Source organism: Monopterus albus, unplaced genomic scaffold, assembly GCF_001952655.1.
Source record: "Monopterus albus unplaced genomic scaffold, M_albus_1.0 scaffold40.1, whole genome shotgun sequence".
Lineage (NCBI taxonomy): Eukaryota > Metazoa > Chordata > Actinopteri > Synbranchiformes > Synbranchidae > Monopterus > Monopterus albus.
This window is the reverse complement of record NW_018127920.1, coordinates 1,552,146-1,575,344: the sequence shown is the minus strand read 5'-3', so window position 1 is coordinate 1,575,344 and position 23,199 is coordinate 1,552,146. Positions and strand designations below refer to the sequence as shown.

Genomic DNA, 23,199 nt, shown 5'->3' with positions numbered 1-23,199 from the left:
AAATGTAAGTAACTACATAGGCTAAATTTAATCCCAAATAAACAAAAGCATGATGAATGTCTTCGTCATATTGATATAGTTGGAGTAATGAAGTGAATCATATAACAATTTTAGATTTAAATTGAGGAGCAGTAGTAGCATGTGTGACGAGATAGATGAGATAGGTGTAAATAAAACAAATCAGTTTAAGTAAAAATATTGTCTCGTGGGCCCTCTCTTATTTTTTATATTTACAAGGTGAAGCCAGTTCATTAAGTTAATAATTTAGAACACATCTGTGGTGGTGAACACAAGCAAAGGTCACATCCCAGAAACTTTCTTGCGTGCCTGTCTTTAAGTAGCCTATGACTGAACTCTATTACTGGAAGCATAAGGTTATTAACCTGCTAGTACTGACTGCAGTGATTATGCTATAAGGTGTGAATGTTGTTTCCCTGGATAATGCCAGGTACATTAATTCTGGCAGAGGGAGGGAGTGAAGGAAGGAAGCAAGGAGGGGAACTGGAAAGGGCAGCAGTTCCTGTGTTAAGACTAGGCCAGCTGAATTTTAAACAGACTATTGTTCAGCTTCTATTGCTGTGCCCAGAATGACATAACCTGACTTTCAGGGCATCTGTGAATCAGTTTTCCTCAGCCATTGATAAGAAACAGGTTTACTCTTCTTAGCCGGGTTCACATGCCTGCTGTGAACTCGGAAATACAGTATCCTGCTAATGAAAGTCTCTACAGGAAATGGAGTGAATTATGAACCAATTCAAGATCGTGAGAACGTAATTGTTCTGTTCTATCTGTCGTCTGTACTTCTGTTAACTTCTGAGATGCTGGTTTCCACTCATGTTAGAGAGGGCAAAGGTGAAGGAAAAATCTGTCGGGATATTAATTACTCTGAGGCTAATCTGCTCTCAAAATATACTTCACCAAGGTTCTTATCAAACATTCACCAGCTGTTGCACTTAACTCATGTCCTGTCCCTTGGGGCTGCTTTGCCCACATCGCAGATGTTGCTGTAAACAACTGCCGCAGTGTAATATGATCTTTGAAAACCTGTCCTGCTTCATTTTATTACGCTCATTTGTCATAACTTGTTTCTCTTTTCATTTCTCTTTTCATTTAAACTTTGAATTTGCTGGGGAAAGTTCATAACAATTTTGTTCTATTACATGGTTCAATAATAATTATTTTAGTTATACACTTACAAATGAACATACTCTTGCCTTGCTTGTCATTAAACACACCACAGCAGCGTTCTGAAATGAACCACAAGGCTGTTGCTCTGTTTCTAAAACAAACAAACAGCAAGCCAGTCTGATCTATATCAGGCAGATTTAGAGACGTAGCTGGAAGTTTTCATTTGGCAGCTTGTCTAGAACACGAGCTGTAAAATGCTCATTCGGATTTTTAAAGATTGTTCCAATGAAAAACATAAATCAAAATTTCAAAAGGAGCTAAAAACTTTTTAAAGTAAATACAAAACTGATGCCTTACAGCAGCAGAAATAAACCATCTGAGTACTTAAACTGATCCAAGACTGTGACAGACTGGTGTCTGTGGAACTGCAGGAAGACCAAAGAGTTTGTGGTGGATTTCCTCAGGCACAGACACCCCCTTCAGACCCCTGTCAACATCCAGGGAATGGACGCTGAGAGAGTGGACTCATAAATACCTGGGTGTTCACCTCAACAATAAACTGGACTGGTCAAACAGCACTGAGGCACTTTAAAAGAAAGGCCACAGCAGACTCTAACTGATGAAGAGACAAAGGTCATTTGGAGTGCAGGGGACACTCCTGAGCACCTTCTTCGACGCAACAGGGACATCTGGCACTATGGAATGGTCTGCTGGGCAGCAGCATCTCGACCACAGACAGGAAAACACTAGACAAACTGGTCAAGAGGGCCAGCCTGGTCCTGGGAGGTCCCCTTGACCTTGGTGGTGGGAGACAGGAGGATGTTGGTCAAGCTAACATCCCTGTTTGAGAAGGATTCCTACCCCGAGCATGAGACTGACAGCACTGGGTAGCTCCATCGGTGACAGACTGCTTCACCCCAACTATAAGACGGAGCGTTATCGAAGGTCCTTCCTTCCTGCTGCTGTCAGACTGTACAGCCAGCCTTGTTCCCGGGAGATCCCCCACTCCAAGTCGACCTCACACACCCACAGACTGAATAACTAAATACACAGCATACCAGTGTACAATACATCTTCTCTCTCTCTCTCTCATTTTCTATACCGCTTAGTCCCGAATGGTCTTGCGGGGGCCTGGAACCAATTCCAGCCAGCATCGGGTGAAAGGCGGCATAAACACAGTCCTCCCCAAGAGTTCTGCCCAGAAGCTTATAGCTGACACTTGCTGGTAACAACAGGACATTATCACTATCCATCTTTTTTATCGCACTAGGCAAGTCCAAATAAACATACATTCACTCCTATGGGTAATTTAGAATCACCAATCAACCTAAGCCTCATGTCTTTGGACAGTGGGAGGAAGCCGAAGTACCCAAAGAGAACCCATGCAAGCACAGGGAGAACATGCAACCTCCACACAGAAACGTCACGAACTCGGAACCTTCTCACTGTGAGGCAACGGCGCTACCCACCGCGCCACCGTGCTGCCCACAGTACATCTTACTTTTTATTATTATAACACAATTGTTTATATTTATATTGATAATACCTTGTTTGTTACTTTTAGATTCTTAAAACTGAGTGTCTTTTTCCCTTTGCTGCTGTAATGGTGTGAATTTCCCTGTCGTGGGACTAATAATGGTTTATCTTATCTTAAGCTGAAGCCCAACTATCCTATATTAGTCCCTAAAATAGATCAAGCTCCAAAATAAATGCTCCCTATCTTCTTTTAAGTTTTGTGACCCCCTGATGACATCATTGGGGATTTTTTCTTCAGAGGTGACACAGCTCCCTCCTAAGGCTCAGAAAACAATCCAACAACTATTTTATTGGCTGAGTAATTCTCCCTGTGACTAGTAAGCAGACCTTTTGATGGAAATGGATGGAATTCCTCTTTAAGCACTAGGACACAACTTTGCATTCAAAAACCTGTAATGGTTTGACTCAAAGCCATTTTGTCAATTTAATTGCCCTCATCATTTTAATGATGTCTTTTGCAGCTTCTTGGTGCAGAGAATGCTTTTCTGAAAGCTCCAGTAGAGGCCTTCATATTGGGGTCCTACTGGGAAAGAATGACACCGCTTCAGTTTGATGTTTACGAGCACAGGATGACTGAATTGCTAGAGTGGTCATCAAAAATTGGATGTGCAATTCTGAGAAATAAGTACATGCTGACTCGGGGTGTCTAGTGCTACAACCAGTTATGGAACAAATCCTTCTATTTTGGGCTTTTGAGGGCATCCATAAGCTCCTCATATTTTTATTCTAGTCTCTGGTGGTGAATGTGCATTACTAGGGATGCACTCTACATATTTAACTTTCATGGTGGCATTGACTAGTTAAGCTAACTGTGCATGTGATCCAACTTCCTCTGTTTATCTCAACATGCATCACATTCTTTGTACCTGGGGAGTTCTCCCCAGAAGCTTATAGCTGACACTTGCTAGTAACAACAGGGCATTATCACTATCCATCTTTTTTTATCGCACTAGGCAAGTCCAAACTATGTAAGCACAGCAATTCTTGATAAAAATCTCCAAAATGAGTAGATACGTGCACATCATGCCTCACTCACTAACCATGTTGTGTGTATTAACTGAACAGAAGAATGGGAAGAGCCCCCTGCAGCAGGCCCAGGACGAGGTGGAGGAGGTGAAGGTGATTATGATGGACACCATGAACAAGGCTGATGAGCGATCCGGCAAACTGCACGAACTAGAGGATAGGGCTGATTTGCTGCTGGAGAAGGTAAGCTGAGGGAAACATCATTACTTTGCATCACACCACACTATTTTAACTATGTGGATGTGTCTGGATTGTATAGATAAAGTCAGTGAGTGAAGCAAATGGCACAAATTAATTCCGCATAGGGATAGAAACTGGTAAATGTCATACTGTTATGGGGTGGCTGTGGCTTACGAGGTAGGGCAGTCGTCTTCTGACCAGCAAGTTGGTGGTTCAACTCCCGCTCTCCCCGCATGCCTAAGTGTCCCTGAGCAAGACACTGAACCCCAAATTGCTCCCGGTGGTTCGATTGGCGCCAGTGTGCGGCAGCCTCTCGTCATCGGTGTGTGTGAATGTGTATGATCTCCTGTAAAGCGCTTTGGCCAGTGTAACACACTGTGAAGTATGCGCTATATAAATACAGTCCATTTACCATCTAGAAATATACCTTATGTGGACCTGGAGAGGAAAACAAATATGCAATTTACATCCAGATTGTGTTTTATGGTTTTATTTTTAGAAGAGTATTTCCTCGTTTATACCAGGAATGTCAGTCCAGGGGCTGAAAAGTGGATCACGTCGTTCCCACATTGCCCCACTGGCCTGTTACATGACACTGCTGATCAGTTCTCAGAGAACTACTGTATAACAGCAAATTTAAGTTTAGGAAGTACTTATGTAGATACACTTTCAAATAGCATGCATTGGGAAGCAGGAAACTAGGAAAGCAAGCTCTCAGTCTGAAGCTCAGAAATTCTTAGGAATGACCTTTTGCCCCATGATAAAGCTGACCAGTCAATATTGATCTTTTAACAGTTAATTAAATGACTGCATGTGATGTGAAAGGAGATGCTCACATTGATGAACCAGCAGAGAATTTTCAGCTATTTTTTTGATATTGCACACCACATTTTATTGTGTTGGTTCAGCCTTGTTGCTCTAAACAGCAGGCAGCTGTTTATAACACAAGAAAAAACAAAACTGTGTCATTTGTTTCCGTACATTTAATATATAGTGGGGTTTTGAAGCTTTTTTGTTGAAAACAGCTGCCAGCTGCAATGAAAAACAATGTGAGTGTGAAACTGAAACAAAACTGTAATGTTGTAGTTCAGTCTGTTTGCTTTTTATTTCTGTGGCAATTGCTCAAGGATGTGATGTAACACAGGCCGGTGGGGCAGTCTTCCACTGTTACAACACTGTCACCTACTTCTAAAACCCTGGATGCACTGAAGTGGTCATGTGATCCATTGTTAATATAAACGTACTGACTGTTTAAAGAAAGGCAAAGTACAGAAACATCTGGGGAATGAACTCACACAGAGTTCCTCTTAAATACACATGAAAAACAAATTTAGTTTGTGGTTCATTACAGAAAAGATTTGTTGTTGTTCTTCAACAGATATAATTTCTAACTAGTCTTTGGAAGTGTCTTGAGAGTCAGCGTGCCTGCTTTGGGCTCATGCTGTCCTGCATTGGTCATATGCTCAAGACTCATTTAAAAAGAATTTTGTTCCACAATAGTGAAATGTAACAACTTCTCTTTGTGTATGTTTTTCCCCAGGGTAAAAGATTTGAAAAGACCACTGCTAAGGTGGAGAAAAAGAAGAGATGGGAGAACAAGAAGTTGAAAGTGGTGGTTATTAGCATCGGGGTGGTAGCAGCACTCGTCATTGTTGGACTTATAATTTTTGCCATTGTGGACGCTCTTGTGCCGAAAAACTGAAAATGAGATACTGGGAATAACAGACATAAAAGGTCTTGGAAAAGAGGAGTCCAGACATCTCGATGAGCTGCTTAGTTTGTAATATTTCTGTGTTCAGAGATATTTATGGGAGTATCAGTCCCATGCTTCACTTGATATGGTACCACTGGTTGCTTGGCTGCTGCTTCTCCTTTTTTACACATTTTCAAAGGTCAGGTCTCTGTCCGGCCCACATGACACACCAGTGCATGCATGGATTAAATGTCTTAAAAAAGAAAATTAATAATATTTTGAACCAAGCATCATTAGGCTGCTACTGTTTGCTTGTACATAGTGGTTCACATTCCAGAGCACCTGTCAGCAGAGCTGAAAATTGCCAGCACTGGTTGATGAACCAAAGATAATCCACTTCATCAAAGTACATCATCACATTATGATCTGGGGAGAGAGAGAATACACAGGAGAAAACAGAACAGGTGTCAAACTTGGTCTTTCAATGGCTTAACTTGAAAAAAAAAAATGAACATAATATTTTGTTGTAAAAAAATGAAATGTCCTCAAAGTTGCCTGTGTTGTTACATTTTTACATTTTGATTGATTCATTGGAGTTTGAATTATTCCATATTTTTTTCTCAGAAAATCTTTGTTTTTGTAATATTATTTTCAAATAATAGGTAGGGTAGGTAGGGTTCTATACATCAGGATAGCATGCAAGATGTGTACAGACAAGAGATTCATGTATTGAACTGCTCGTATTTTGTCTTGTTTCTGTTGTTTTGTCTCAAGTCATATCCAACACATGATGAATAAACTTGGGTTGATGCAGTCCATTAGCCAAAGGTCTAAGACCTATAGCCATGATCCACATGGAAAAAATATTTTAAAGCCTAAATATTCTCAATAATCTTTTAGGGAAAGTTTGGGCCTGGAACTGGTAATTGTAAATATAATTTCTATTTAATTGTGGTTTGCTCTGCAGTTTTAGTAAAGAATAACAGAATGACCCCTGATGGACAGTGTTTTTATTACAGGTAAGTGTGCAGTGCAGAGGAAATGAGTTCCACTCATTTTTTTATGTGTTCCACCATTTATTTATAGTTACCGTTTACTAAGAGTTTTGTTGATGGTGTATGAAATCTTGAAATTCAGGCGGTCTGTTTGTATATCATATTCATAATCACAACTGTCAGTCTCTGCTCTTGGTAATCCTATCCATGTGAGTCTTTTCAGATAAATTGAACTTCTTGAAGTCACTGCAGTCAACATGTAGACACACTGTACACTGGCATTCATTCCATAACACTGAATGTTTTAATAAAGAGTTGGTTAATGCTTTAAACTTCATCAGGGAAAATCTTTCTTTCTTTCTTAATTATGTACTTACTTTTATTTATTTTTTCTTTGTATTAACAAATATAAACATCAGCTAACCCCGCAGTGTAGAAAATAGAAATGTACACGTTCATGCATAAATCTGAGTGTTGTGTTTAACCTATATGCAGTTATTTAATAATAGAGACTGACTCTTCAATTGTTTATTTTTATTTATAAAGTTTTATAGCAAAGGAAATAACTATCCCAAATGGGGAATTAATATGTAACATTTTAATTACATTCTGCTGAAGTGAATGAAATGACTCGAAAAAAGATTCAAAGAACCGAATCAGGAAAGTGATCCGAACTCCCCATCACTAGATCAGTAATGTAAGTCACGTAGCTGTTGTGACCTGGAAGTGATATCAACAATTTCTTCCTGCATCTGACCGGCAAGATGGCAGCGGACACGCAGGTTTGTGTGGTTGTTTTTAATGTATACGTATATATATAATGCTGTCCGGTTACAGAATGCTATATAAGTTGTGTGGAAACCAAATTCGCTGCACCGTGTGTATCGCTTTATAAACACACGAGTGTGTTTTGGTGTTCAGAAAGAAACGAGCAGAAATGAGCAACAGCTAGCTAACAGGCTGTTAGCTCAGTGCTACGTAGGCTCGGTGTGAGGGCTGCTGGAGCTAACGATAACCGGCGGCGGGAGGTGAGACCAAGCCTTTCTGGGTAGTACCGGCCTGTAGCCTAAGTTTTAAGGAGATTTAACTTAAATTGGTTTGAGCTCCTTAATTCAGACAGACAAGCACCTTATGTGATAATGTTAATTAAGCCACGCCTTCCACAGGTAGTAAATTTTAATAGTTAACTTTGTGAATGTAAAAATATACAGAACATAAGCCACTGACTGTGGTAGGTGCTGGTACAGTGACAGTGCTGACTCTGCTGGACGTTCCTCCCCAGTTGATTTTAAAATAAGGGCTTCATTTGTTTTGAGGTATATTTTTTATTGATGTAGTCAACTACATAAAGAGCTGTTCAGCAAAGATGAAAAAAGTCCACATTTCTGTTCTCTTTTCTGTCTAATTTCTCTCTTTCAAGCAGTCTCATTCCCACCCAGAACAGCTTCAGGGGAAATGACACAAGCGTTGTACGTTGTATTTGATGTCTTCAGGGGAAATGACACAAGCGTTGTACTGTATGTGATGTTATTCAGCAACATGCATTCCCGGTGTACTGTACTGTCTGAGTATTACACACCAGTGTGCTGTGTTTTGGCATCTGTTCAGCATTTAAACAGAGGAATCCTTTTCTCCAATTGGACTTGTCGAACAGTTCACTATCTCATTGGTCCATGAAAAGGCATAGGCCCATCAATGCGACTGTTAAGGTGCAGGGTATGTCTGTGGTAATACAGCCTAGTCACTTGATAAATGTGTCTTATTGTTCACACTCAGCCATGATTGTTTTACTCTTCTTACAAATTTATTAAATACAGGCTCAGATCTTAACATCAGGATTTCAAGTATACATTGATAATTATGTAAATGCAGCTGAGATCATTTGTCCATTTAGCAATACCTTCCTGTTAATCAGCCAATCATTTAAAGCCTTCAGGACAATATGCCAAGTATTCCCTAGTTTCAGAGTCTCAAATGTGAGAAGAAGCTGTCCTTACTGGTCCCACATGTTCATGAATTGAATACCGCTTGGTCCTGGACTGTAGGTCATTCAGTCATTCTAAATGTCACTGTTTACTTCAGGTTTCAGACACACTGAAGAAATTTGCTGTAAAAGTTACTACAGCAAGTGTGAAAGAGCGCAAGGAGATATTCAGAGAGCTGAGACAGTGTATAAACGGCAAAGGTGAGAGATTTTATTACAAAGTTTCCTACACTAAAATGCTGTAATAAAAAATAGGTGCTGTAATCACCACCAATGCTTCTTTAAAATATCTTTTTTAGAGTTACCAGAACCTGCCATTAAAGGGCTGTGCAAGCTCTTCTGTCTCACGCCGCACAGATATCGGTAGGTGCACGTACTGTAGTCACTTTAAGCCACAAGAAAACCAAACCAAGCACAAAGCAATTTTTTCATGTGATGTTCTCATTTTAGTGAAGCCTTAGTGTACTCTTGTATCCTACGTGTTTACATGAGTATGTGTGCTTCTCAGGGATGCTGCGTCTCGCAGAGAGCTGCTCTCTGTCATTGCCCAGCTGGCTGACAGTCAGCCTGACATCCTGGTGACCAGCCTCCTCCACTGCTTGCTAAACAGTGGCATCATCAGCAAAAATGGACAGCCCAGGTACTGCTCTCAACTATGTATAGCACAGCTTTATACGCAAAGTATGAAAGAGAGTGCTTTTCATGATGACTGCAGTTAGCAAGAATGTGATAAACTTTATTATTATACTGTAACACTGTCTGTTCACTGTTTTATAGAATATGAGGCAGAATTAACAAACTGAAAGCAGGACATTTAAAAGGAATGTTTATAAATGGGTGATAAAGATCATAAACAGCACATTGAAAATGATAGATGAGTGTCCAATCTGAGGTTGCATTATATTCAGGGTGTCCTCTTCTGCTTCTCTCATTATATTCACAGTAAAAGCACAGGCTCTGCCGCCTTCATCGGCTTGTCTTGGACCTGCCTTTTAGTCCCCAGTGTGTTTTCTGTCCCAGAGAAAAGAGCAGGACCTATCTGGAAGAAAATGGTCAGTGAAAGACTTTTTAAGGTGTTATTACATCTCTCACACATTTATTGATATTGTCTGACTCTCAGAAAAATGTCCCTGCCACTCAGAATTTGCCCATGTTTCCCAGGGTTAGTGTTTTACTCTGGCTGTTGCTATCACTTTGTGATCTGCTGTCCTCTCTGTTAGGTGGAGATTCAGAGCCTTCTTGTGGCTGAAGTGGTGGGTGGAGCCAAAACCACGGCTCAGAAATCAAGTCTTAAGCATTTCAGTCACCTCTGGCAGGAAGTGAGTATCGAACATATTGACATTAAGAGACATGCATGTTGATCTTGTCAGAGGGGTTGATTGAACCAGACTGAACTGCCATTTGGTTTCATTTTCATTTACTCTATTTGACACATGGCAAAAGTCAGAGACATGGGAGTCGGGGGTCAATGGGTACTGAAGAGATCTGGAACCAAACTAGGGGGCTTTTTGACAAAACTATTTTCAGTTGTCGATGGCTTTCATTCCAGTCCAGCAAGACAATGTAGAGTAGGGGTGGAACGGTTCATAAAATTCACAGGATCATGGTTTTGGAGTCGTGGTTCAATTCACTTTTTATAAAATGGCTGGAGGGCACTGCTGATCTCAACATTGCTTTTTATTTATTTGGCCAAAAGTTAAATAGTTTGCTTTAAAATTCTGGCTAAAACCATAAGGAACAGGAACACTTCTTCACTGTCAACATAAAGTGCAGTATAAACCAAACATACACTGTTTCCCAACAATACTACTCTGTTCAGCTTTGCAAGTTGATGAGTTTGTTCACATTCTCAGGCACAAGACAAGCTCTACTAGACTCTCTGACTTACCCACAGATTTAGAGGTGTTTTTAACGCATGTTTCACACAACACATAGAATTCCATTCTACTAAATGCATCAGCTGAAGAGGCATGTCGCCCCGGTATTCCCCACGTTTTTAAACTTCAGGTCTGGATCGGTCTGACAGTTTGTCTGTCTTTATTAGAACCCTGGACTGGTTGATCAATACATCAGTACTCTACTGAGTCTGGATCAAAGCCCTACAACTCTTGCCATGCTTGGGGTGTGTTTAGATTTCTGCACAGCTCAGAAAGGCAAAGCTACAATAGAGAAGCATAAGGTGAGATTTCTGATTTGTCTTCTTAGATTTTAGTAATAGTCTGCAAAAATGGCTGCAAACTGGACCCTTGTGTGTGCTATTTTTCAGAGTGCCATGTTGGACCTGTACATAAAGTCGGTTCTTATGATCAAAACAAAACCACAACAGCACATTTTGGACAAAAGTGACTCCTTGCTTCGTCATGTGTCCCACTCTGAGTTCAAGGAGCTGCTACTCCCTGCAGTGCAGAAGACAATGCTCCGCAGTCCAGAGAATGCTATGCAGAGTGAGACTCTTTAGTTTTAATGATACTGTTTAGGACTTAACTGCTGAATGATCAGGTAGCTCTCACACGGTGGAATAAAATTCTGTCTGGTTTCTTTTCAGCCGTCTCCTGCCTGCTGTCCTCTGTGACTCTCGATCTCAGTCAGTATGCCCTGGATATTGGAAAGGCCATAGCAAGTAAGGTCTTAATGGATGCTCAGTTGACTAGATGTGCATGTATTGCTTTTTGGAACTTTAAAAATGTGTCTTTGTGCTGCCCCAAGAGAAACAGTGATGACTGAGAGACTGGGCGGTCAGTTTAGCATAACAGTATCTATGTTCCAGGCCAGCTGAAAGCTAATAATGCCCTGCTGATGGAGGAGGCAGTCCAGGCCATGCAGAACCTGGTCCAGCAGTGCAGTGACCCCACCGCTGTGCAGGACATTGTCACACACCTCTTCAAGATCCTTGGAGGTTGCTTACCTTTTCAGTTGAAATATTGTTTTGATCATGTTGGTTTTGCTCACCTGAAGCATAATTGTTGTTGTGGTGGTTGTAGGATCTGAAGGAAAACTCACAGTTGTTGCCCAAAAGATGAGTGTGTTGTCAGGTAGGAAGCCTTGAAAACGCTTTAAATTATTCACCGCCCATCAGATAGAAATGCAAACAATCTTTTTCAACTCCAGACTTTTCCTCCTCTTGACATAGGGATTGCCAGCTGCAGCCATCATGCTGTGTCAGGAACCTCCAGCCAGACTCTCAGCTCTGCAGTCACTGTGATGTTTATCCCTTATTTACAACAAGAAGGTAGTGTTGCTCTGTCTTGTTTCCCCTCCTTCCTGCATGTGTGTTTTACAGATTTATTAACTTTAGGAACATGAGACAATAAAAGCAGATAATGCAAGTTTATGCTTTGGCTCTGGAAATTCTTAGCAAAGTCACAGTGTAATGTTTTGGTCTAGTACTTAGTTTTCTGTTTTATTTAGTTCACGAGGGCACTTTAGTGCATGCGGTGTCTGTGCTCTCCCACTGGAGCAGTCGCCTCACAGTCGAAGTTCCCACCGCTCTGCTGGATTGGTTGAAGAAAGCTTTCACCCTGAAGACCTCTACCTCTCTGGTTCGACACGCCTACCTGCAAGCCATGCTGAGAGCCTTTAAAGGTCAGTCACACACAGGATGTTGTGCTGTGTGTTCAGTGTGTGAGATAAAACCATCGCCTGTCTTAAAAACTATATTTTCTCTGGTATTTAGGTGACACCCTGGCCCAGGCCTCAGACCTTATGCCCTTGCTCCTCCAAACAGTGGAGAAGGCTGCGGCACAAAACTCCCAGCATGCTCTGCTTGCTGAAGGTGCGGCAGCTTCTGTTCTTTTGAGTCGACTAGCTATGGTGGAGACACAGACAGGTGAAGGAATGACTTTTTCTCATTTATGGCGACTACTGGAGAACTCGCACAAGGATAGCAAGTGATAATGATTTAAAGTAATAATTTTTTTTTTTTTTTATCTGTGCAGAGGCTAAGTTTTCCAGCTTTTGGGAACTGGTTTTAGATAAAAAGAAGCCCCTGTTCACCACAGAGAAGTTCCTCTCCCAGGCCAATGAGGAAAGTAAGGCAGTTTTTTTTTCCTGCTATCATGATGAGTAATTTGAAATGTCAAGGGACACTGACATGACTGTCAGTGAAATGATTTCTGTGTGTTGCACTCTAGCTCTGCTCACAGTGCTGCTGCTCTCTGAAAGGCTCTTTTTGGACCATGCCCACAGACTTAACACCAGCAAATCACAGTGAGTTTGTCTGTTAACCTGTACACAACACCTGCCCTGAAAGTGACATAGAACACTTAAGAGTACATCCTCCATTTCATCCATGTATCTACCAGCAGCTGCGATGAGTCTCACTGCCTTGCCTGCATACCCAGAGAATGTAACTTTATAAATGCTTTTTTTTTTTTTTAATAGTACAATAAAATAGATTGTAATTATTGCATTTAGGCAAAAAGTGATTGACTGCCAGAAACTGATTGTGGTCCACGGGATGGCGCATACACTATTAAAGATGCATCCCCCAGTTTATGTATACTTACAAGTACTTTTACCAGGATTAAATTGTCATAAATTGTAAAAAAAAAATATACACATCTCTGTATCCCTGTGGTAGTATATTCACTGATTTCTAGTATATATTTGTTTTTATGAGAGGTTCTGTCTAAAGTCTAAATGTTCTGACCTGCATGTACCTGTTCTGTAGGATGTACCATCACGCCACAGTTGCAGTTCTGCTGTCTCGGAGTTGGAGTGTGAGGAAGAAGGCACAACAGACAATCCGGAAGCTGCTCTCTTCTCTGGGTGGATCTAGCCTGGCTCATGGCCTTCTTGGGGAGCTCCGTGTGGTCATCAACAAACACAAAGTACAGAATGGTGGTTTCTCATAAACCTGAAAAACACAGCTAATAATAGGCCATGTCAGCTGATCATTTGTATGTTGGGTAGATGTTTTGCTTCCTGGGCCATTTGCCGCATTTATTTCAATACATTTTGTGAAATGTACAAATGCAACAGTTTAAAAGTGAAAGAACAAGGTCATGTTTCTTTTCCAACCTGAGTGTTGCTGACTGTATGTTGTAAACTGTCAGGTTTTACCCCCGGAAGTTCTGGTGTCAGAGTCAGGAGAGCTGACTGAACTGGGTCGCAGCTACATTCCCCCTCGTGTCCTTCTGGATGCGTTGTGTGTCATTTGCTCCGCTGCCGGCCAATGGGGTGACTACACTGAAGCAGGAAATTTGGCCATGGAGCTCCTCATAGTCACTCATCATCCATCCATAGGTAGTAGAATGAGTTGCTCTCCAGAATGAACCTGCTGTTTACCTGTTTACCACAGTCATATTGACTCCTGTAATCAGGTTTTTGTACTTTAATAATATTGTACTAGTGTTGTGTCCCACATTTAACATTTCACCCTCTCCATGCATTTCTTTCAGTTGAAGCTCGCCATGGCCTCTGGCCTATTCTGCTCTCCTCCATGAACATAAAAGCTGAAGAATTTATAGAAAAGAATCTGGAGGCTATTCTGCCACATCTGCTGGAGGTCAATGCAGACAACCAGGTCTGGCAACAACACACAACTCCTTACACTTCATTTAAATTACTTTAATACACAAAGGATCAGGTACTTACCTGATTTCTGGCACAAAACCAATAACTGAAACATGCAAACATGATGTAAAAATGTGCCGAATATCTTGCAAAAGATTCTTGCTGATGTACTGTACATGATACCAGGATGTTTAGTGGTCATATTCTTCTCTCCAGGCGGTCAGAAATGCTGTCGGTGCCCTCTCAGCCCTTTCCCCCAACAAGCTGTTACCGCGGGTAATCAGTCATGTCACTGAGGGGCTTTCCCAACCCACTCTTCTTCATGTCACTAGGGAGGAGTATGCTATCATGCTGACACCTGAGGGAATATTATACGACAACAGCATCATCCAGAGGTAATCCACAGCCTGCAGGATCCCAGCCTCAATGACAATCTCCAGAAGTGTCATTCAGATTGATTATTTGTTATTTAGAACAGCTACTCACTTTCTGCCTTTCACTTGTACACTTGCTGCAGTGCCCAGAAAGAAAGCACCAAGAAAGCCAACATGAAGAGAGAGAACAAAGCCTACTCCTACAAGGAGCAGATCATCGAACTTGAGTTACAGGAGGTAAAGTGCACCTGCCACTATCTGTATTCTTTGGTGTTAAGAATCTGGAATGTATTTTGACCTCTCTTCAATCTTATAGGAGCTGAAGAAGAAAAAAGGCATCAAAGAGGAGGTGCAGCTTACCAGCAAGCAGAAGGAAATGATTCAAATGCAGCTTGATAAGGAGGCTTCTATTCGCAAGAGACTTCAGGGGGTACGGAACTAAGTTACTAAAAGGATTCTCATAACACCAGCCTGAACCATGGCATTCTATATTTCTCTGTGTTGATTTATGACTTGCCTCTTGCTGTCACCAGCTGGATGTGGAGTTGCAGAGTGTGCTGGGTCTTCTGAAAGCTGCTCTGACAGAGAGACCAGCTCAGATCACCAGGGAGCTCCCCGCTGTCCTCCAGGTCCTAATGCCCCTGCTACACTCCCCTCTTGCCGCTCCATGCATCCAGCAGGTCTTCTTGGACATCGGAGTGTGCCTCATGCCCAAACACCTTCATTTTCTAGGTGCATGGCATGTTTTGGTATTGGATTAATAAACACAGGTTTGTCTCAGAATCTCAAGTCGGTATCATTCTGTCTTTTTTTATTCCCTTTAGCTGTGCTCGTGGGCCATGTGACTTTACGGTTGCTGAAGCCGGAGTGTGATCTAGACGAGGCCTGGGGACAGGAGGACTTGGATACAGCAGCTCACCGAACTATACTGCTGCTGCACAGTCACACTGTTCCACAGAGAGAAGGCAAGACTGGTGGTGAGGGCAGTCACAGACTCTTAACACTATAACCTCACAGTCAACCACATTTTATCAGCTTATAGGTATATATGCACACCTTTTTGAATAGTGTGTTGATGTTTCTTGCTAATAATGAAGTGTTTTAAATTGTTGAATATGTTTAGACTTGGACAAAATGGCCTCAACAATGAAAGAAGTACAGGCACTGCATAATGTGCACCTGATAGACAGGTACACAGCGAAATGTATGCTTGGTGTTTGCCAATAATGAGTTAATTAGATAAACAACATGGTTTCAGACATGGCCCTTTGTCAGACTTTAAATTAACAATGTGAAATGGCACAATTTTATATTAAAGCAATAAGCTTTAACAACAAATCAAAAAGGGAACCAAATTATAAAGACCTGAAGCAGTTACAGTATCATATTAATGATGGAAAAAACACCACCAATATGTGTCAGCCATAGACTGTATATAAAAATGGACGACTCGTTACCACAGGAGGTGGAGAGACAGCATCAGACTGCCAATCAAAGCTGTCAAATCATGTGAAGTGGCACCTGCTGTTTATATCTTCAAATAACTTATTTAAAACAACCAGTCAGTAAAATGACCACCTGTATACAAATCAGCATGATATCACCAAATCAACAGAAATCACATTTGGGGAAAATGTATTTGACTTCTAGTTTTAGCTTTTAGTTTGGCTCATGTGCTTCTGTTAACTTGGAGGGGGTAGGGTTTATGACCTATACTGCAAGCAGCCACCAGGGGGCGATCAAGTCACATTGTCTATATTTATATACCATATGTGGTGTCAGCATCCACAGAATACAATTCAAAAATAAAAAAACGAACAAAAAAACCAAATCATCTAAGGACAATAGAATCTCTCACTACCAATGAAATAAGAAGTAAATAGTCTTAACATTCCAGAAAATATCAAGGCAGCATTTCAGATGAAAACTGTCAAGTAAATAGTTTTGTCACAACAATCGACCGATATTTTAATCCACTCTGTGCAAGGAACATAATGATAAAATGAGACACTATGAGACTGGAGATGTTCAGAGATCCAATGTCCACAGTTTGTCTTAAAAATGTTATCTCATTTGATTCAGTGCTGATGTTCTGACTGATCTCGTGTTTCTTTGTATTGTCTTTGTTTTTCCTTAGATGTGGCTCCACTGTCTGCTCCAGCTTTCTCTTTCTGCTTCCCTCTCCTCAACGCCACACTCAGGGAGTCTTCAGGCAGCACAGAGGAGATGGAGAACATGATGGCCAGAGCCCTGCAAGTCATCAATGAACACTCACAGCTTCGGGCCAACACAGAAAGTGATGATATTATTGATGAGGTAGAGGCAAACATTTCTTGTATTTTAAGATGAATGATAACATAAAAAAAAAAAATCAAAAGCTGTGAGAAATTGTTGCTATGCACCCCATCAGTTTTTAAAGCACCAGTCATTTACATAGATGTCTTTTGTGTTCACATACCTTGTTCGTAGCTAGTAAGCAGAGTCCTTGGTCTGTAAAAATCAATGGCTTTATGTGACAGTGCTACTGTTTATTTTGTCACATAATGGATCTATGCACTAACTGCTGGATGTTCTTGTGTCAGAACGGCCCTGAACTGCTTCCACGTGTCAACATGCTGCTGCTACTGACCAGAATTATTGCCACAGCCACCCCGAGACTCCAGGTAAACAAGGGAATTTACTGATGTAGTTGAAATTAATTTCTAATTTAAATGTCTGCTTTTCATTATTGTTTGGCTGATTTATTTTTGTATTTACTGTATGTGGTTTTTGTTCTGTTTTCCTCTGTCCCATCCTTTTTTCTGTGTATTCTTCTAAAAACTTAATATACCCACATGGATGACAAAATTGCTGCTCAGCTCTGTCATGTGAGACATTTCACACTGTGTGTTTCAGGTGTTGGCGTCTCAGTGCCTGACAGCTCTGTGTGCCAGTGCTGGAGGAGGACAGGGCTGCACTGTCGCAGAGCAGCCAGAGATAGATGTCCTGCTCAACGCCCAGCTGTCACCCTGCTTCTCTGTCCGGGACGCTGCCCTCAGAGTGAGCTTTGGATTGGTTCATTTTTGTATTTGCTGAGGCTGTCTGCTCTAAAGAGGTGTATTAAAACAGATTTACAGCTGTTTTTTTTTTTTCTACAGATTTTATGAGGTCAAAATGTAAGACAAAGAATAAAGTTCTTAGACCGAGACAGAAGTGCAACTTTAGAATATATTAACACTGTGATTAGTTATATTGCCCACATGTATTCACATGACCTGCTTTGTGTGTAAATATTAACCCCAAGTCTGTCTGTCCTCAGGGGTTGTTGGAGATGGAGTTTGCACTGCCCACAGACAGCACAGAGGCCAGCGGGCTGAGTTTACTGCGTAGACTCTGGGTTGCCAGGTTTGATGTTGAGGAGGAAGGACGAGCCTTGGCTCAAAAGTATGTCATATTTCTTGTTCCTTTTTTTTCTTGCTCAATATATATTGAAAGTCAGTTTTCTCACCATGAAAACTGTTTTAATTTCAACAGAACTAATTTCTTGGCTCATCTTTCTTCTCAGACTCTGGGAGTCTCTAGGTCTGGAGTTGGTCCCTGAGATTTGCTCCCTGCTGATCGGAGACGTTACTCACCACGAGGAGGCCATCCGTTCTGCTGCGGCTGAAGCTTTGTCAAGCGCCGTCTCCCCGTACAGAGACCAGTCTGCTACAGTGCTTGGCCAACTGACTGAGCTCTACCACCAGAAACTATATGTGAGACCCTATGCCATGTCCAGATCACAGTATTACTCCTATAGCTCCTGCTAGGGGATGAATGTCGGCTCAGAAATCAAAGTATATTCTTCTATTTTTGTTTCTAAAGAGAGCACCTCCAGTGCTGGATGCTCTGGGCAGAGTCATCTCTGAATCTCCACCTGACCAGTGGGAGGCCAGGTAAAGATGACTTGTACCATACTCATGTTTTTTTTTTGTTTTTTTTTTTAAACCTTGGTAGCCAAAACTAGAACGTTGTCTCAGGGACCAAAGCTCATAAATGCACAATTAACCACCATAATATCTGCATTAACCTATTACTCAGTGTCTGAATCAGTTCCAACAGGGAGGGATAAGGTGCCACAAAAAAGGATGTTGATGAGAGAACAGGCTGCAGAGAACTAGCTTTCTAGTTCTTTAGGTCTGGTTTGCTACTTTTATCTGTGTAATTTTCAGACTACATTCTAGCCTAAAGCCCAGACAGTTTGCTTATTGTCTTACTAGAAACCATAGTATATTAAATGTTCTTCTTGTGAACTGAGCCTGTCTCACACACACATCTTTGTCAGGTGTGGCATCGCTCTGGCTCTGAACAAGCTGTCCCAGTACCTAGATGAATCTCAGGTTACGCCTCTATTCCTCTTCTTTGTTCCTGATGCTCTAAACGACCGCCACACTGAGGTACGGCGTTGCATGCTGGACGCTGCCCTTGCAGCCCTCAACACACACGGAAAGGTACAGCTCACTTCTCACTTCTTTTTCTCAACCAGCATCTATAGATTTCACTACGTAAACACACCAACACTTTCAAAATATGCTCTATTCATTATATAACCATTTATGTCTCACATTGTACCGTGTATACCCGCTCTGTGTCACAGGACAACGTGAGCTCCCTGCTGCCAGTATTTGAGGAGTTTCTGAAGAATGCCCCCCAGGATGCAAGCTACGACTCTGTCCGTCAGAGTGTGGTTATTCTCATGGGCTCCTTGGCCAAACATCTGGACAAAAATGACCCCAAGGTCAAACCCATCGTAGCCAAGCTCATCAGTGCACTGTCTACACCTTCACAGCAGGTAAGCAACTCATTCCCTATTCACCCTGTACTGAGTGCTTTTTACACAGATCCCACTTTGTTGAAACTCCTATTGCTTGTATTTTAGCCCCTCCTTTGGACAGAAATGGAAAATTCTGATTATCCCATGTGATTTCTCATCCTTCATCAGGTCCAGGAGTCTGTGGCCAGCTGTTTACCTCCTTTAGTCCCTGCCATCAAGGAGGATGCTGCAGGGATTGTAAGAAATCTTCTGCAGCTACTGCTAGAGAGTGACAAGTATGCGGAGAGGAAGGGAGCAGCTTACGGACTGGCTGGCCTGGTCAAAGGTCTTGGGATCCTGGCGCTCAAACAGCAGGACATCATGACCACGCTGACTGATGCCATCCAGGACAAGAAAAATTTCAGACGGAGGGAAGGTCAGTGCGATCATCCAACCGCAGAACTGTTTGGTGTTAATTTACGCTTCGTTATGAAGATACTAAGTTGTCAGAGTACGTCATCCTCATATTGTATCTGGATACAATATGACACCACCGTACAGGCACTCAAAAGTTCAGCAACAAAGTAATTTTTGTGTCAACCTGCTGTTTGCCTTTTGCAGGTGCACTGTTTGCCTTCGAGATGCTGTGTAACATGTTGGGGAAGCTGTTTGAGCCATATGTAGTTCACGTGTTACCACACCTCCTGCTCTGCTTTGGAGATGGAAACCAGTATGTTAGAGAGGTGAGCAATCAGCTCATATCCCAAGGCCACTGGACTAATATTTTTCTTTCTGCTCAAATAAGTCCAGTAGGATGATCTTTGTCTAAAGTTATTCTCCCTCCCCAGGCTGCAGATGACTGTGCCAAGGCTGTAATGAGGAACCTGAGTGCCCATGGGGTAAAGCTGGTCCTCCCCTCCTTGTTAGTGGCCCTTGAGGAGGAATCCTGGAGAACTAAAGCAGGTGAGGAGCCCCCACATGCTCAGGATTCTGACAGGTCTGGACTATATTAAGAATTAAGGATGCAAAATGATTTGGTCATTGCCAGGTTTTTAGCATGTCCTGGGTATTGCTTACATAGCTGGGGAAAATTAAGCCTTCCCATATATGTTACTATATATCTATAGATATAGATATAGATAGATGCTGCTAGCCATTGTGATAATGGTTGCGTACTAGGTAAAGACTTTTAAGATGATATTTTTCTTTCTTCCAGGCTCAGTGGAGTTGCTGGGTGCCATGGCTTACTGTGCACCCAAGCAGTTGTCCTCCTGCCTGCCCAGTATTGTGCCCAAGCTGACTGAGGTGCTGACTGACTCACACGTGAAGGTACAGAAGGCTGGCCAGCAGGCCCTCCGTCAGATCGGCTCAGTCATTCGCAACCCTGAGATCCTGGGTAAGTGACTCAGTCATTCGGACAGAGAAGGCTTGTTATCTGTAAACTGTCTGAAAGCATTGACTTACAGGGGCTTTTAAAAACATACACAATGTTTTTTTTTTGTTTGTTTGTTTTACCCCTTTGGTGTGACTATATGCCCATTTCTAATGATTACAGTGTTGGCGCCACAATATTCAAAACTGCCTTTAATTGTGTCTACTGAAACGTTGGACCAGCCCACTTAATTTAGTTGCTGAATGAAAAGTTGGTGGCCCAGCTGTACACAAAAAAAAAAAAAAATTCTCTTTTAAGTACTTGCATATTCAGCCTGAGAAAGGCTTGGTTGTCTATCTTTGTTTCTTGTCTTTAAGGTCTTATTGATAAGCTCAGATGATACAGGGGTTACAGACTTTAAAATGATCATCTGTACAATGTAATGGGAGACAATAGCTCAGTTTTATGTACTACCTCTGAAGCTAGCCATATAGACTTGATTCAGGCTGTATCTGATAAATATTGTCATCTAACGAGGGATCAGTTCACAATATAATGCAATCCAACAAAATAACATATCTTTTGCATTTTCAAAGTAGTGACCCCTTTCTTGAGTCCATATTTATGGTTAGAATCAGAAATATTTCAACTTCTGCCAGCATTAAATCTAAATGTTTGTATTTTTAAAAATCAGTATACAATGCCAGCCATGACATAAAATTACAGTTATAAAACATCTAACATAGAAATTTAAAAAAGATTTGAGAATTACTTTTGTTTGCCACTAATGTTTAGTAAACTAGTATTTTAATGACTGTTATTGTTCCTCTCTAAGCCATCACCCCCATCCTGCTGGATGCTCTCACTGACCCATCCAGGAAGACACATACTTGCCTGCAGACGTTGCTAGACACCAAATTTGTTCACTTCATCGATGCCCCTTCCCTGGCCCTCATTATGCCCATCGTCCAGAGAGCCTTCCAGGATCGCTCCACTGACACTCGTAAGATGGCTGCTCAGATCATTGGCAACATGTACTCCCTCACTGACCAGAAGGTACACAGCATTATGTAAATATTACAATGAACTGTAAACAAATTTACATTTTACTAGACCTTGAAACCAGTGTATTCCGATGATTTGTGTTAATTTATGGTGTGCTTATGTGTCATTGTTTATAGGATCTGTCACCCTACCTGCCTAGTGTTATTCCTGGGCTGAAGGCCTCTCTGCTGGACCCCGTGCCTGAGGTGTGTTTAGTGATGATTAAACAGTACTACAGTAATGTGTGTTCTGAGTGTGTGTAGTTGAAGCTGTAGCTGCACCCCTTTGTCTCCCCTACAGGTTCGGACAGTCTCAGCCAAGGCCCTGGGTGCCATGGTGAAGGGAATGGGCGAGTCCTGTTTTGATGACCTTCTGCCGTGGCTGATGGAGACGCTGGCCTCTGAACAGAGCTCTGTAGATCGATCTGGAGCTGCACAAGGTCGGTTGTTCTCCACGCTCTCCCTTTGTGATTGTGCTTAATGTCATTCAACAAGTGAATCACTGAATGATTTATGTGCTGGTGTCAGGTCTGGCTGAGGTGATGGCTGGACTGGGAGTGGAGAAGCTGGAAAAGCTGATGCCAGATGTGGTGCAAACAGCCAGCAAGGTGGACATTGCTTCCCACGTCAGAGATGGTTACATCATGATGTTCATCTACCTGCCCCTCACTTTTGGAGACAGATTTACTCCCTATGTTGGACCCATCATCCCTTGCATTCTCAAGGTACTGGCTCCTCTCTTGTGACCAGAAGGCTTTCGTTGTTACATCTGGCCATTTTGCCTTGACTCCTGTCTAAAACTTTGTATAGCAAGTACAGCAGCATCAGACCTGCCAAGCTTACACATGTTGCATAGGAGGTATGCATTTTGATATCAAAGTACATTGGTATGATTTGTCACTCCAAAGTATGCACAAAGCTGGTGACACCTTGTGAGCTTGATCAATTATGCAGTAGCAATAGTCAGGTCTACACCAATGAGCATCTAACCCATAGACATACAGTGCCTTGTGAAAGTATTCGGCCCCCTTGAACTTTGCGACCTTTTGCCACATTTCAGGCTTCAAACATAAAGATATAAAACTGTAATTTTTTGTGAAGAATCAACAAGTGGGACACAATCATGAAGTGGAACGAAATTTATTGGATATTTCAAACTTTTTTAACAAAAAAAAAACTGAAAAATTGGGCGTGCAAAATTATTCAAATCCACATAAGGGATGACGGCAACATTCATAGATCCTGGAATGCACAATGAGGGGCAATGTTCATTCCTATTACAGAGGCCCACTGAAATTTTTTTGAGGAAAAGCTGTGTTAGACTGCATATTGTTTATAGTAAAGTATTTTTATATACAAATATAAAAATGAAAATGTTTCTGGAGTGGGACTTTAATTAATTATAGAAGTTGTGCAGAAGCTGCCCATAGCTCTACACAGTGATCCATGTGTGTACTGTATGTGTTTCTATGCTGCTCCAAATGAGTCTGTTCTGGTTCAACTTGTCTTATTAAATGAGCTTAAAAATAAAGTGACACCTTAGTTATAAAACACTGAGCAGGCTGTAACACACAAGAGTGTGT

General features: G+C 41.7%; 2 protein-coding genes across 3 annotated transcripts in view; both read left to right on the top strand.

The window, feature by feature from the left end:
* vamp5 (vesicle-associated membrane protein 5) overlaps positions 1 to 6,060 on the top strand; it is a 6,925-nt gene extending 865 nt beyond the window's left edge. The window contains exons 2-3 of the mRNA XM_020599294.1: positions 3,730 to 3,873; positions 5,411 to 6,060. Coding sequence (XP_020454950.1) covers positions 3,730 to 3,873; positions 5,411 to 5,572 — 306 coding nt within the window. The 3' untranslated portion in view covers positions 5,573 to 6,060. The remainder of the gene's footprint in view (positions 1 to 3,729; positions 3,874 to 5,410) is intronic.
* Positions 6,061 to 7,240: 1,180 nt separating this feature from the next.
* gcn1 (GCN1 activator of EIF2AK4) overlaps positions 7,241 to 23,199 on the top strand; it is a 31,466-nt gene continuing 15,507 nt past the window's right edge. For both annotated transcript variants that reach the window (XM_020599195.1, XM_020599194.1), the window contains exons 1-40: positions 7,241 to 7,340; positions 8,641 to 8,743; positions 8,842 to 8,905; positions 9,051 to 9,182; positions 9,486 to 9,594; positions 9,763 to 9,861; positions 10,587 to 10,721; positions 10,809 to 10,986; positions 11,088 to 11,162; positions 11,310 to 11,438; positions 11,524 to 11,574; positions 11,673 to 11,771; positions 11,951 to 12,124; positions 12,216 to 12,368; positions 12,478 to 12,570; positions 12,673 to 12,748; positions 13,212 to 13,371; positions 13,597 to 13,786; positions 13,942 to 14,066; positions 14,273 to 14,451; positions 14,574 to 14,667; positions 14,747 to 14,860; positions 14,964 to 15,162; positions 15,255 to 15,407; positions 16,568 to 16,746; positions 17,013 to 17,093; positions 17,326 to 17,469; positions 17,729 to 17,853; positions 17,975 to 18,164; positions 18,274 to 18,344; positions 18,734 to 18,899; positions 19,046 to 19,240; positions 19,391 to 19,637; positions 19,823 to 19,944; positions 20,050 to 20,164; positions 20,418 to 20,597; positions 21,409 to 21,629; positions 21,755 to 21,823; positions 21,918 to 22,056; positions 22,145 to 22,341. In XM_020599195.1, coding sequence (XP_020454851.1) covers positions 7,323 to 7,340; positions 8,641 to 8,743; positions 8,842 to 8,905; positions 9,051 to 9,182; positions 9,486 to 9,594; positions 9,763 to 9,861; positions 10,587 to 10,721; positions 10,809 to 10,986; positions 11,088 to 11,162; positions 11,310 to 11,438; positions 11,524 to 11,574; positions 11,673 to 11,771; positions 11,951 to 12,124; positions 12,216 to 12,368; positions 12,478 to 12,570; positions 12,673 to 12,748; positions 13,212 to 13,371; positions 13,597 to 13,786; positions 13,942 to 14,066; positions 14,273 to 14,451; positions 14,574 to 14,667; positions 14,747 to 14,860; positions 14,964 to 15,162; positions 15,255 to 15,407; positions 16,568 to 16,746; positions 17,013 to 17,093; positions 17,326 to 17,469; positions 17,729 to 17,853; positions 17,975 to 18,164; positions 18,274 to 18,344; positions 18,734 to 18,899; positions 19,046 to 19,240; positions 19,391 to 19,637; positions 19,823 to 19,944; positions 20,050 to 20,164; positions 20,418 to 20,597; positions 21,409 to 21,629; positions 21,755 to 21,823; positions 21,918 to 22,056; positions 22,145 to 22,341 — 5,343 coding nt within the window. In that variant the 5' untranslated portion in view covers positions 7,241 to 7,322. The remainder of the gene's footprint in view (positions 7,341 to 8,640; positions 8,744 to 8,841; positions 8,906 to 9,050; positions 9,183 to 9,485; positions 9,595 to 9,762; positions 9,862 to 10,586; positions 10,722 to 10,808; positions 10,987 to 11,087; positions 11,163 to 11,309; positions 11,439 to 11,523; positions 11,575 to 11,672; positions 11,772 to 11,950; positions 12,125 to 12,215; positions 12,369 to 12,477; positions 12,571 to 12,672; positions 12,749 to 13,211; positions 13,372 to 13,596; positions 13,787 to 13,941; positions 14,067 to 14,272; positions 14,452 to 14,573; positions 14,668 to 14,746; positions 14,861 to 14,963; positions 15,163 to 15,254; positions 15,408 to 16,567; positions 16,747 to 17,012; positions 17,094 to 17,325; positions 17,470 to 17,728; positions 17,854 to 17,974; positions 18,165 to 18,273; positions 18,345 to 18,733; positions 18,900 to 19,045; positions 19,241 to 19,390; positions 19,638 to 19,822; positions 19,945 to 20,049; positions 20,165 to 20,417; positions 20,598 to 21,408; positions 21,630 to 21,754; positions 21,824 to 21,917; positions 22,057 to 22,144; positions 22,342 to 23,199) is intronic.